The 13,060-nt window shown below is 48.9% G+C and overlaps 1 protein-coding gene across 2 annotated transcripts in view; it reads right to left on the reverse strand.

The window, feature by feature from the left end:
- The window catches only part of Tbc1d22b (TBC1 domain family, member 22B), a 62,838-nt gene that overhangs the window by 8,047 nt on the left and 41,731 nt on the right, over positions 1-13,060 (reverse strand). For both annotated transcript variants that reach the window (XR_001175583.1, XM_013029652.1), the window contains exons 9-12: positions 7,236-7,342; positions 6,738-6,813; positions 3,968-4,095; positions 3,586-3,681 (exon numbers count right to left, since the gene is read on the reverse strand). Coding sequence is in view for 1 of the 2 variants with exons in the window: in XM_013029652.1 (XP_012885106.1) it covers positions 3,586-3,681; positions 3,968-4,095; positions 6,738-6,813; positions 7,236-7,342 (407 nt within the window). In the remaining variant the exon portion in view is untranslated. The remainder of the gene's footprint in view (positions 1-3,585; positions 3,682-3,967; positions 4,096-6,737; positions 6,814-7,235; positions 7,343-13,060) is intronic.

Raw genomic sequence — 13,060 nt, forward strand, 5'->3', positions numbered from 1 at the left:
ACAGGCTTGCACTCCTTCACTTAATAACTCCAACCTTTCTCCTGCAAAGACACCTTCAGAGTGGGACTCTTTCCAAGTCTCTTCTAGAAGATGAAAGCAAGAATTCTCTGGGACTGGCAGGCGCTGATTTGATCCTGGCTGGCCCACTGCCTCTTTATTTCTCTTTCTGTCTATTTAGAGGAACTCTGTTTATCAGGCCTTATGGTCCCCTGAACGGTGCTTCTCAGAATCAGCTCTGAGCCATAGGAGGCCTGGTGGGACATGTTTGAATCCATCTATAGCCTCCACATCTACCACAGATGCTGCGTTCCCACGATGACTTACTGGACTGCGGCGTGACCAGGTGCTTGCTGGGGCTTGCCATCCAATTCCCGCACACCTCTTCCTCTGCAGCATCAGGTTTCAGCCAAATAACTTCCAGTGAGTTACTTTCTCTTGTATAAATTTTCTGTGTGTGTGTGTGTGTGTGTGTCTTAAGTTTTGTGGGATAGTGGAATTTTATTTTATTTAGTTGTCAGTCAGGGGGCCTGAACTCTTGGCCTGGGCGCTGTCCCTCAGCTCTTCAGCTCAAGGCTAGTGCTCTACCACTTGAGCTACAGTGCTACTTCCGGCTTTTTCTGCTTATGTGGTACTGAGGAATCAAACCCAGGGCCTCATGCATGCAAGGCAAGCACTCTACCACTGAGCCACCTTCTCAGCCCTCTCCTGTATAAATTTTCTATCTGCTATGGCATAGCTTGTGCTCTTGTAAATGTTTTATTTTAAAAGTGCTTCCTAGCCAGGTGCTGGTGACCTGCAATCCTAGCTACTCAGGAGGTTGAGATCTGAGGATCACCGTTCAAAGCCAGGCCACACAGGAAAGTCCGTGAGACTCTTATCCAATCAATTACAGAAATGACCAGAAGTGGAGCTATGGCTTAAGTGGTAGAGTGCTAGCCTTGAGCCAAAGAAGCTCAGGGATATCTAGGCCCTGAGTTCAAGCCCCAGGATTGGCACAAAACAAAAGTGTTCCATTGTTTTTTCCTTTTCTTCTTTTTTTTTTTTTCTGGTCTAGGGGGCTTGAACTTGGTGCCGCCTCATACTCACATTCAACAGGCGCACTGTCTGTCTCAGCCTCCTGAGCAGCTAGGAGTACAGGCGTGAGCACTGGTGCCCAGCACAAGCTTGGGTTTTAAAGCTGTCATTACTTGGCCACTTACAGACTCAGGAACACACTGTACATAATGATAATATTAATGTTTGGGTTTGGTTTGGTTTTTTATCTACAGCAAGTGAAGACTAAACCCAAGGCCTCAGGTTTGGCAAATGCCTGAGCCTTCGCTTAGCACCTACCTCTCCCTTCTTTTTGTATTTTGTTCCTGAGATAGGGTCTCACAAGCTTAGCCTAGGATGGCCTCAAACTCTTGATCCTGCTGAGCAGGTGGGATTATAGGTGTATGCCACCACATCTGGCAAGCTTAATATTTTGAGAGTTGTATGTCAAATGTACCTTTCTACCTGCCCCATGTGTCCTAACCTGACTAGTCCCTAGAACAGCCCCAGGAGCCAGGAGCCAGTGGCTCACGCCTGTAATCCTAGCTACTCTGGAGGCTGAGATCCGAGGATCACAGCTCAAAGCCAGCTCATCAGGGAAAACCCACGAGACTCTTATCTCCCATAAAACCACCAGAAAAACAGAATTGGTGCTGTGGCTCATGTGGTAGAGTGCTAGCCTTGAGCTGAAGAGCTGAGGGACAGTGCCTGGACCCAGAGTTCAAGCCCCACAACAACAAAAAAGAACAGTTCAAGGAGACAGATGCTATTACCCATTTTACAGAATGAAAACTAAGGCAGAAAGCCAAGGTATTTGCTTTATGTAGTGGGCCTAAAAAAAGAGCAGAGAAAATTGACGCCAGGCAGCCTCAACTCCAACGAAGGGGTAATACCACTGTGCTACTCGGCATGTTTCTCCAACTTTAGCAGAAGGCACTGCTGCCCTGGAAGGCCCTCCCCCAGCCTGCCTTACCCAGTGCTAGTCCCAGTCCTTTAAGGGTGACGAGGTCTCCTGGGACTGCCACCTGTACTCATGTGACACTCCAGCTGAGTTTCTTTGTGTCATTTAGTAAAACTGCTTTCTACCTTGTCTGGATTCTCCTACAGTGCGTTGTGTGCAGATTTACTATGAGTAGCCTTCAGCAGCAGCGATGCACCAGCCTGCTTCCCTGCAAGGTCATGTCCAACAGTACAGCCTCCCACAATGCCCTGTGCCCTTGCCTCACACCTCGGCCATGCTTCTGTTTCCTAAAGATCCAACACAGCCAGGCACAGTTGCGCGCTTGGCATTCTTACAACTAGAGTGGGAGGAACTCTGCAGCCTCAACAGTTCAATCGTTCACTTTCTCTTAGTACTCCTCCAGTCGGGTTAACTGAGGTGTTACCAACGCCACACACAAAAAGCCCAGTGTGGTTCTGTGGGTTACTTACTGCCCAAAGGCCTCTAGTCTATCTGATATCCAATGTGTTTTTTGTTTCAGTGTTTATTTTTGTTTTTTGGCAGTACTGGGGTTTGAGCACAGGGTCTCGTACTTGCTAGACAGGAACTCTACTGCTAAGTCGCACATCCAGCCACCGCCCCCACCATTTGTTATTTTTGAGATGCGTATCACTTCCTGCTTGGGTAAGTCCCTGGGCCATGGCCCACCTATTTTAGGCTTCTTGTCATACTAAAATAACTTTTCTGCTCAGGCTGAACTCAAACCAGGATCCTTCCAATCTCAGCCTCCCAAGTAGCTAGGAGTATAGGCAAGAGCTGCCAGAAACCAGCAGCTATCTACTAAGCAACTAGCACAGCTTTAAAGCCATAGAGACCTGACCTTGTGAACTGCTGACAGCTGTTGCAGGAATTCCCTCCCCTTCCTGAGCGGGCGCAGGGCCTGTGGTCTCACCTGATAAGGCTCCCTAGGCCTGGCTCACAGTAAGTCATTTAGACTTCATGTTCTCTACATCCTGCTCCACCTCAAACACATTAGCAAAATTGATAGCTCACCCTGGCACACGGCCCTCTGGCCCCTCATCCTCATTTATTCTGGGATGTCATGTATGCTGCTTGTTGGCAGAAGCTATGGTTCTTTAATCAGAGGCCTGCAGCCTGGCACCACAGCCAGAACCAACTCACAGAAGTCAACACATCATCACCTTGCTCTTCCCAAACCCTTCTTGGGCAAGCAGGCATGTCTTGCCAACTCTCCTGTGTGCTACCGCCTAATCCCACCTCCAGAGCCCGCTGCACTGCTCCGCTTCGCGGTGCTGCTCCTTAGGAAAAAACACTGAGGGACTGGAAGTATGGCTTGGTGGTAGAGTGCCTGCCTAGCATGCATGAAGCCCTGGGTTCAATTCCACAGTACAGAAAAACAAACAAACAGAAAAAGCCAAAAGTGGTACTGTGGCTCAAGTAGTAGAGTGTTATCCCTGAACAAAAATCTCTTCTGAGCCCTGTTCTCCCCTCCTGCTCCAGTCAGTTGGTGGCTGCTGCAGCATCCGCGGTCCACATAGCCTACCGAGGGCTCTGCCACCCTCATGCTCATCCTCAGCCCAAGCTGAGCTCACCTGAAAGTCTTCTTCATCCAGGATCTCTTTCCTCCACTTGATCAAGAAGGCCGCACACACGTAGAGATGAAAGTGGGAGAAGCCTTCCGGTTCAGACTGGGAAGAAGAGAGCAGGTCAGGCCCCCAAGCCATGCGCCGAGAAGGGAACCCCCCCCAGTCCTCCCACTCACACCCCTTCTGGATGGCACAAAGCGGCGCCATACCCTCCTCACCACAGGGCAACCAGAAGGGGCTCAGCGAAGGGCTGACCATGAGGCTAAGGCATTCATGGGAGTAGAAAGGAAGTGGAGGGCATTTCTGAGCTGCCGTGCCCCACACCATGGCAGGGAGCTGGGCACTCCAGGACAGCCTGGCGCAGGAGGAGGCAGGGGACCCCTTTTACCTGGTATGTGTCCCAGAGGCGGATGGTGCAGCGAAGAGGAAGCTCCCGCATGAGCAGGTTGTTCATCCATCGGAAGGCAAACTGTAGGTATTCGACCTCGTACCTCCTGAAGTGATTGTGTACCTGCTCTGGAACAGGAAGTGTCATTGGCCTCGGGGACTGACCCTCAGGCCTGTAGGAGCCAACAAGGCAGATCCCATTCCTTACCACCCCTCACTCTGGGGAGCCAATCAACAAGGGGAACATGGGTACAATGGGCCTCTGTGCTTGCTTGCATCCTCTCAAGGCAGCACACACATATAGCCAGCCCCGCACACAGGGCGACAGTGACATCCCACAGGGACGCTCGGTGCCCTCTTCCTTCACAGGCTGCTCTGGCCGCAAAGCAGGAGACATAAGGTTCATTTGGCTGCTTGATCTCATTACTCATCCGAGAAGGCTCCAGAATGGAAAAGAACCTTGGAGGTCACCTTAGCCATTCTCCCACTGGCGAGGAATTCCTCTCAGGTTCCTGACAGATGGCCAGCCAGCAGGGACTTGAACACCGCCAATGGAAGGGGCTCGCTGGCCCCACTCAAGGGCAGCGTCTCCCACAATGTGTGCGGCGATCCACCAGATCAACAGAAAGCAGCCGCCTCCTCCTCCCACCCCAGGAGGCCCAGTGGCATTCTGGAGCAAGGAAGTCCACATAAACTCCATCCCTATGCCACCAGACAGCCCTGCAGCTCATGCCCAACAGGACTGTTTGCTCATCTATAAAATGGGGACAATCATCCACAGCTCAGAAGGCTTTAGGGAGGATAAAATGTGAAAATGTGAGAAAAGAGCTTATCATATCACCTAGCCTGGAGTAACTAATAGTATTCTTTTTTTTTTTTTTGGGTCCGGTCATGGGGCCTGAATTCTGGGCTTGGGCACTGTCTCTCAGCTCTTCAGCTCAAGACTAGCACTCTACCACTTGAGCCACAGCGCCACTTCCGGCTTTTTTCTTTTTGCTTATGTGGTGCTAAGGAATCAAACCCAGGGCCTCGAGCATGCAAAGGCAAGTGCTCTACCACTGAGCCACCTTCCCAGCCCACTAATAGTATTCTTGAAAGAATGATTAACAATGGTTATTTATGGGGAGGAGAACTTAAGGAGGGGGAATTCTAGTTAGGTTACCGTTGTCTGCATTTTTAAAACTCTTATAATAAGAAAGCAGAGAAGTGTGTGTGTGTGTGTGTGTGTGTGTGTGTGTGTGTGTGTGTAAAAATCTACTACCCAAAAGTATCATGCTTAAAATCAGTATTTGAGAGGGCAGAAAATAAAAGCATGGGGAGGACAGAGGCAGAAGCCCCACCTCTGCCCTCCGGAAGAGGGAAGTGATGATCAGCCTCTGGCAGCCAGCTGAGCACCTCAGAGGAAGGCCCATGTGAGGCTCTGGGGGAGCCACGTGAGAGAGCGGTACCTGGCACCGCAGGGCTGACAGCTGACAGGATGGGAAGACAAAGGAAGACAGATGAGGGTGGAAGCTTGCCGTCATAAAAAGAAGCTGGAGTGAGTAGAATTAATGAAGGAAGGTTTCCAGGAAGAGACTTAGGAGAGACAGAAAGCTGTGCTACCTCCATGTGAGGGAAAAGGAAAGTCTGAACAGAAAAAGCAAGAGTTAGAGGGGTGCCAGTGGCTCACACCTATAATCCTATCTACTCAGGAGGCTGAGATCTGAGAATTGTGGTTCAAAGCCAGCCTGAGCAGGAAAAGCCTATGAGACTCTTATCTCCAATTAACTACCAGAAAACCAGAAGTGGTGTTGTGGCTCAAAGTGGTAGAGCACTACATAGCAAAAAAGGTTCAGGGATAGCGCCCAGACCCTAAGTTCAAGCCCCACAACCGGAAGAAAGAAAGAAAGAAAGAAAGAAAGGAAGGAAGGAAGAAAGAAAGAGGGAGGGAAGGGAAGGGAAGGGAAGGGTAAGGAAGGGAAGGGAGAGGAGAGGAGAGGAGAGGAGAGGAAAGGAGAGGAGAGGAGAGGAGAGGAGGGAAGGAGCGAGCAAGAGTTGATGTTGTTTGTTAGTGTGGTAACTGCAGAGTCCCTCACTGGTGCCAGAGACGCCATGCCCAGGAGCCTCCCTGCCGGGTCAGTGTGCTCCTCAGGAAGCTTAGCTGACTTCTCTCCTGATCTCAACAGGAGGGCTTCCCAAAGTCTGTGATTCTAGCACAGGCAGGCTACCCCTGTGGAGTTCCTGCTCCTCAAAGACATCTGCTTCAGGAGTCATCTGTCCTTGAGTCCCCAGAGAACAAATGAAGGTCCAGCCGGGGTATGCCACACTGCTCCAAGCCCAGGAGTGCAACAGCAGGACAAGGCCAACCTACTGACTTGAGGCCAGTGGGGAGCCAGCAGGGACCCCAGAGCAGAAGAGAGACATGGCCAGAATGGGGCTGTAGAGAAACGCTTTGAGAGAGACACAAGTCGGGGGAAGGGGGAAAGTCCTTTAGAAGGAAGTGGCAGAAATGTGACAACGGTTGGACTAGAGCTATGTGGCTCGGGTAACAGAACAGATAGAACAGAGAGGTTGAAGGAGAATTGACAATGGGGTAACAGAAGTCTAGGGGGAAGGATGAACTCAGGAAAGCAGCAGAGTTTTACCTCCCCTTCTGGCTGAGACAGGGAAGATACTGTAGCTACCGATAAATAACAGCCTGTGCCTGGAAAGGTTCATGGCCCAAGTACCGCTGGCTCGTGTCAGGGCAAGGCTGAGCTACGGCTAGAGAATTCTGGCTCCTTGAAACCTACCATCAATCCGGCTAACAAGCTCTTCCAAGGCCTTGACCTTCTTCTGGATCCCTGGCTGTGCAAAGGTATAGTTATCCTGCAAATGCAAGAGAGCCCAGGATGAACACATGGAGTCTGCCATGATTAGCCCTGGGCTCCCTGTAACATGGTAAAAAGCACAGGTGTTCTTCCCAAACCCAGTGCTCCTGACTGCCGACGGTGTTTGGGAGAAAAAAAGGAACTAATGCTACAACAGTGTTTATGTGGGTGAGAGCCCTTTATTGTGGAATCCCACCCGTGGGTTCTGGGCACACAGAAGAATGGAACTCACTCTGATGGTAGAGCCAGATCCCCACCCCACAAAAATAGCCTCAGGCTCTGAGGACACAAGGCCACAGGGAAGCTAATGAAAGAGATAGAGAGGCCATGGTGGGCGGGTAGCCCTGCCTCATTGAGAAGAGCAATGAGTTAAAGACAGGCCCCAGGCCTACCCGGCCTGCAAGGGCCGAGGCAACTCACCTGGATCCCATCCAGCAGCTTGCTCATGCACCAAAAGCTGTCAGCTTCAATGCTTCGCAGTATATCCTGAGACAAGTTGGTCACGTCAAAGTTCTCCACATCCTCTTCTGTAAAACAAAAGGTGAAGAAAGTCCAGAGGTCTTATCTAAAAATGGAGAGAGAAAAATAAGAGCCTAGTGTCTTCAACAGAGTCCTTCAGGCCAGGGGAGAACCAGGCTACGTTGATGTCAAGGAATGAGGCTGCCCTATTCCCCTTAGGACCCTCACGACACTGAGCAGGAAGAAGACCTCCTTACAGCACTAAGCAGACTTTCACTGAGTTATTAAGTCCAGCACATGTTTCTTTTTCTTTTTAATTTCAGATATTCAGTAAGCTGTCTACCATACTCACACACATGTCTAGTGAGACCAGCTGGGATCAGGCACCACCCCACACACACACACTTCAAGGTAAGATGGACCCCAAATGCTGATGCTTGGTCTCGCTGTTGAGAAGTAAAGGGATACAAGAGAAGGAAGAGGTATCAAGCCCGGGGTACTTTTAGGGTTTAACTCCAAGTTGCTATTTCCCAGGATGGGTTCAGGCCAAATGCCAGTCCCATAGGACACAGGCAAAGGAGGAGCTCGTGAACAAACACGGATGAGCAACACCACATTTTACATCACCAGCTTTGAGAGCCACCAAAATCAGAGCATATGAAAGCGGTCGAGAAGTTACAAGGAAGTCAGCAATAAGTAAATCTATTCAACTTAGTTTATGCAGTACTTTCCATGCTTACTTAGCTACAAGACCTCTTTAACGCTACTAGCTTCTCATGGGAAGCCCACAGTATGTAAGCAATGGGAACAAGAAGTCTGGTTTGGCATGTAGCAAGGAGAACATAAGAGACCCACAAAAACCCTTCAGCCACAGAGAGGGGAAGCAGTTAGAAAGGCTCTCCTGCCCCACAGCACAGCCACATTGCATGTCGGTGAGAGGACAAGAAGAAACATTCAGTCCCTTGAGTTCTGCATCAAAGGCAGCTTCTTAGCTCACAGTCCTACTCTGAAAACAAAATGTTCCCTGCCGTCCCTTGTGCCACTGGACACAGACTTCTGAACGCAGCCCTCTCATTGATGAGAATTATGACTAAGACCTATGTCTTGACCTATATCATGACCAGTGGATTCTCATTCATATTAGTAGGTGGAGGGCGATGTGTGTGCACATGTGCTTGTATTGGGGTTTAAACGTCAGGGCCTGAGTGCTATCCCTTTTTTGCTCAAGGATGGTTCTCTGTCACTTGAACCTCATCTCTACTTCCAGCTTTTTTCTAGTTAATGAAGATGAGTCTCATGGAGTCTCATGAGACTCATTAGCCTGTCTGGGCTGGCTTCTAATTGTGATCCTCAGATTTCAGCCTCCTGAGTAGCTAGGATTACAGGTGTGAGCCACCACTGCCCCATTCTCATTCTTCTTGAAGAGCTGTTTTGTTTCTGTTTCTTTTGGTTTGGTTTGTTTTTGTGCCGGTAATGGGGCTTGAACTCAGGGCCTAGGTGCTGTCCCTAAGCATTTTTGCTCAAAGCCAGCATTCTACAACCTAAGCAACAGCTCCATTTCCAGCTTTTCTTTGTGTATATGTGGGGATGGAGGGAAAGCCTAGTCTGGCTTCAAACCACAATCTTCGGATCTCAGCCTCCTAAGTAGTTTACAGATGTGAACCACCAGGCCCGGGCTGTTCTTTTTTTTTTTTTTGTCAGTCCTGGGGTTTGAACTCTGGGCCTGGGCTCTGCCCCTCAGCTTTCAGCTCAAGGCGAGCGCTCTACCTCTTGAGCTACAGCGCCACTTCCGGTTTCCTAGTAGTTTACTGGAAATAGTCTCATGGACTTTCCTGCCCGGGCTGGCTTTGAACCGTGATCCTTAGATCTCAGCCTTCTGAGTAGCTATGATTATAGACGTAAGCCACTGACACTCGGCTTTTGTTTTGTTTTTTAATGGACATCAAGGGCTATAAGAAACAAAACTCCTCTTGCAGACAGTGGAGTACTTTGTCAGAAAAGTTGTGATCCTAGGAAAGAGGTAAAGTCTAACTTGAAATGTGGTTGTGGTTAACATGTACACAGTGACGCCCCCATGCCTAGCACATAACAGGCACACTACTTAAAGATGAGGTGGTTTTTGTTTTTTGGTTTTTTGGTTGTGAGGCTTGAACTTGGGGCCTGGACATTATCCCTGAGCCTCTTTGTTCTCAAGGCTGGTGCTCTACCACTTGAGCCACAGCACAACTTTAATGGAGATAAAAGTATCACAGGGACTTTTCTGCCCAGGCTGGCTTTGAACCATGATCCTCAGATCTCAACTTCCTGGTAGGTAGGATTACAGGCATGAGCCACCAGTGCCTGGTTACAAAGTTTATTAGGAGTAAGTATGTAATAACACAGGAAAGCATGTTCCAGTGGTAAGGGGAAGGAATAAAACATAAAATTATATATGGTAGACTCTCAACTACTATACATACAATATTTATGTATGTTTACATAAGCACAGGAGAAAGATAAAATATATCACAAGGTTTATAGTGCTTATTCCCCAGGAGGAAGAAATAAAAGACTTTATTCTCTTTAAGCTTTACTGGACTTTTCAAAATTTCTACAATAAGCATAATTTTTATAGTCCCTGAAAATGCACATTATTTAGAAAAAAAGAACCACAAACTGACTACACTTGCTTTTTATCATCAAAATGGAATAAAAAAGGCTTGTAAAACAACCTAAGCTTATAGAAGCAAAGGATTCAGATAACATATAAAGGTCTGAATGAAAAACCACATGTAAAAAGCCCTCCAAAAAAAAAAAATCCTTTGCCTTTGCCTTAACTTAAGCATTTATTACATAATGTTTTGAGGTGGCATATATATTACTTTAATCATACTGCACCATAACAAAGGCCCAGCTCAGAATCCTGCTTTATGTTTGTGCTTCCACCTCTAGGATCTTTCCGGGTTGCTGTACATACTCTAACTCGTTTCTGCCCAGCGGGCCTCCCTGCCACTTTGCTTCCTCAGGGATAGAGCCCACAAACAATGCCATGCCCTTGGAGCCTGCAAGAGAACTGGTGGGTTTCAGACTCGGGCCGCCCATTCTCAGGAGCAGCTTCCCAACTGGGTAGGAAGGAGGAGGCCCTCTCCTCATCAGGAAGTGTGCGCTCCGTTCCCCTCCCCTCCCCTCCCCTCAGCAGCAGCTCCTTTACCAATAGAACAGAGCTACAAGGAAACTGTGACACCCACAAGAAAGGCTCCAGACAAAGACCATTCCCACTCCTCATGCATTTCCCACAGGAAGATCCAGAGCCCCATCACAACTAGAAGGGTCTTCTCCAACCTGGGCATACTCAGATTCCAGAACACACACTGGGATACCATGCATTGCACAGCCACAAGGGGCAAGGGGGAACTCAGCCTACCAGCCAAGCACAGACTCGGGAGCCACACTGAGCCCAAATCCTGACCACCACGCATTCACAACAACTCACCTGGCAAATGACTGCCTTCCCCGGCCCACTTCTCACCTGTCCTATCACTATCATATCAAGAATAGTAGGAGGATGATATTGAGTTAAAATATGGCAAGTGTTAACAACAGCCCCGCATGAAATAGGCATCATGTAAATGTGAGCTAGCATTATCACAACTGTTACATGAACAAATAGGCTTCGACCTTGACATTTAAAATCTCTATTATGTAGCCTTGCCTAATCTAAAGCAACAAACCTGCAATCCCAAAACATGCCTTAAAAAAAAAGTCAATTTTAGTGGGTGCCGGTGGCGCACACATGTAATCCTAGCTACTCAGGAGGCTGAGATCTGAGGCTTGTGGTTCAAAGCCAGCCAAGGCAGGAAAGTCCGTGAGACTCTTATTTCCAATAACCCACTCAGAAAACTGGAAGTAGCACTGTGGCTCAAGAGGTAGAATGCTAGCCTTGAGCTGAAGAGCTAAGGGACAGAGTGCAGGCCCAGAGTTTAAGCCCCACAACCAAAAACAAAAAGTCAATTTTTGCTGGGTGCTGGTGGTTCATGCCTGTAATCCTGGCTACTCAGGAGGGTGAGATCTGAGGATCACAGTTCAAAGCCAGCAGGCAGGAAAGTCCCCATGAGACTCTTATCTCCAATTAACCACTCAAAAACTGGAAGTGGAGCTGTGGTGCAAGGGGGTAGATCACTAGCTTGAGCAAAAGAGCTCATGAACAGCATCCAGGCCCTGAGTTCAAGCCCCATAACCAACAAAAAGATCAAAAGTCAGTTTTCAAAGGTTCCTGCTTTTACTTTTTGGTCTTGGGAAAAACCACTGCAAGAGGTCACAATTGGGCTGGTGGCCACTCTCAGTGCCTTCTTTAGCTGTGCTGAACCCTGTTTGGGGACTTGAGTGGGGGCTGCTGTCTGCTGTCTGCTGTCCCTCTGACAGGGACCGTTCACCAGCACTGTGGAGTGGGAGGAAGTGTTTCATTCTTTCTCTGCCTGCTGAGGATAAAATTCACACATTCAGTCAAACACTGTGAGCAGAGTGCACCAGAAAGCAGCAGTGGAGAGAGGAGGAGCTACTGTTCTCTGCAGAGCCGAGTTCAGCATAAACAATCTGCTCGGAGGATCATTAAGTGTCCACTTGAGGAAATCAACACGTAATTGAAGCGGAGCCTGGCCGCCAGGCCAGCCACGCGGTCTCCAGTGAGGGCAGGCTTTGGCTGGTATGACAAGCAACAGCAGCCAGCCTCAGACTGGAGGAAATGGGAGCTTTGGAGATGTTTTATGGCTATTTTAAGAGCAAGGCATCTGAGAGGAGGAAACTCAAAAGCTCTTTATGAAAACCAAATTGCCCACTCTAGGCTTGACAGAACACGCTCATTTATTAGCTGATAAAACGCTGGAGTAGGGGGGGGGGCCTTGAGTCGCAATTATTTATCTTGAGAGCTGCCGAGTCCTGGGCCTGAAACCAGCTTATTAAGTGCCTCACAAACACCCTGACAGCTTTGGGAAGAACCAGTTTTGCCTAAACTGACAAGAATAACTTGTCCATGCACCGCCTCAGGCCCCGACAGGAGCCATCTATGATCCCATGGCAAACCCCAGCTTTTGGGACCTGGTGAGCCGTTCTAGGGTGAGCTGTGATGAGGTACCTTCCAAAGCCTTCCTCCTTTGTGGTTGGTTTCTAACACCTAAATTCAAGCCGGGCACTGATGGCTCACACCTATAATCCTCAGAAGGCTGAGATCTGAGGTTGAAAGCCAACCCAGGCAAGGAAAGTCTGTGAGACTCTTATCTCCCATAAACTACTCAAAAAAAGCCGGAAGTGGCACTGTGGCTCAAGTGCTAGCCTTGAGCAAAAGAAGCTCAGGGACAGTGCCCAGGCCCTGAGTTCAAGCCCCAGGACTGGCAAAAAAAAAATCATCTAAACAAGACAAAGTCTCACCATGATGTGCAGGCTGCCCTTGAGCTCCTGGGCTCAAGCAATGCCCCAGCCTCTGGCATTTTCATGAGAGAACTTGATGACAACAACCAAGACCACCAAGAGCACAAAACATTTACAGAGGGTACAGAGGTAGAGTGGCCGCATGGCCAAGCCCAGCAAGGCCAAACCACCTGACACAGAAGAAGAGTGAGTTGTCTCTGAAGAGGAGAGCTGGATATACAGGGGAGACATACTCAAGCTCGCCCAGAGAAAAGCCCGACCACAGGGATATAGTTGGGTCAGCACACCCATTTCTGCCCATCAGAGAAGATGCAGGGGTTTTGAAGGTGCAGAGAGGCAGCTGCCCACAGAACCTGTCAGTCACTCTGTTTACCTGAGTGTAT

This window comes from Dipodomys ordii, unplaced genomic scaffold (assembly GCF_000151885.1).
Source record: "Dipodomys ordii isolate 6190 unplaced genomic scaffold, Dord_2.0 Scaffold120, whole genome shotgun sequence".
Taxonomy (NCBI): Eukaryota; Metazoa; Chordata; class Mammalia; order Rodentia; family Heteromyidae; genus Dipodomys; species Dipodomys ordii.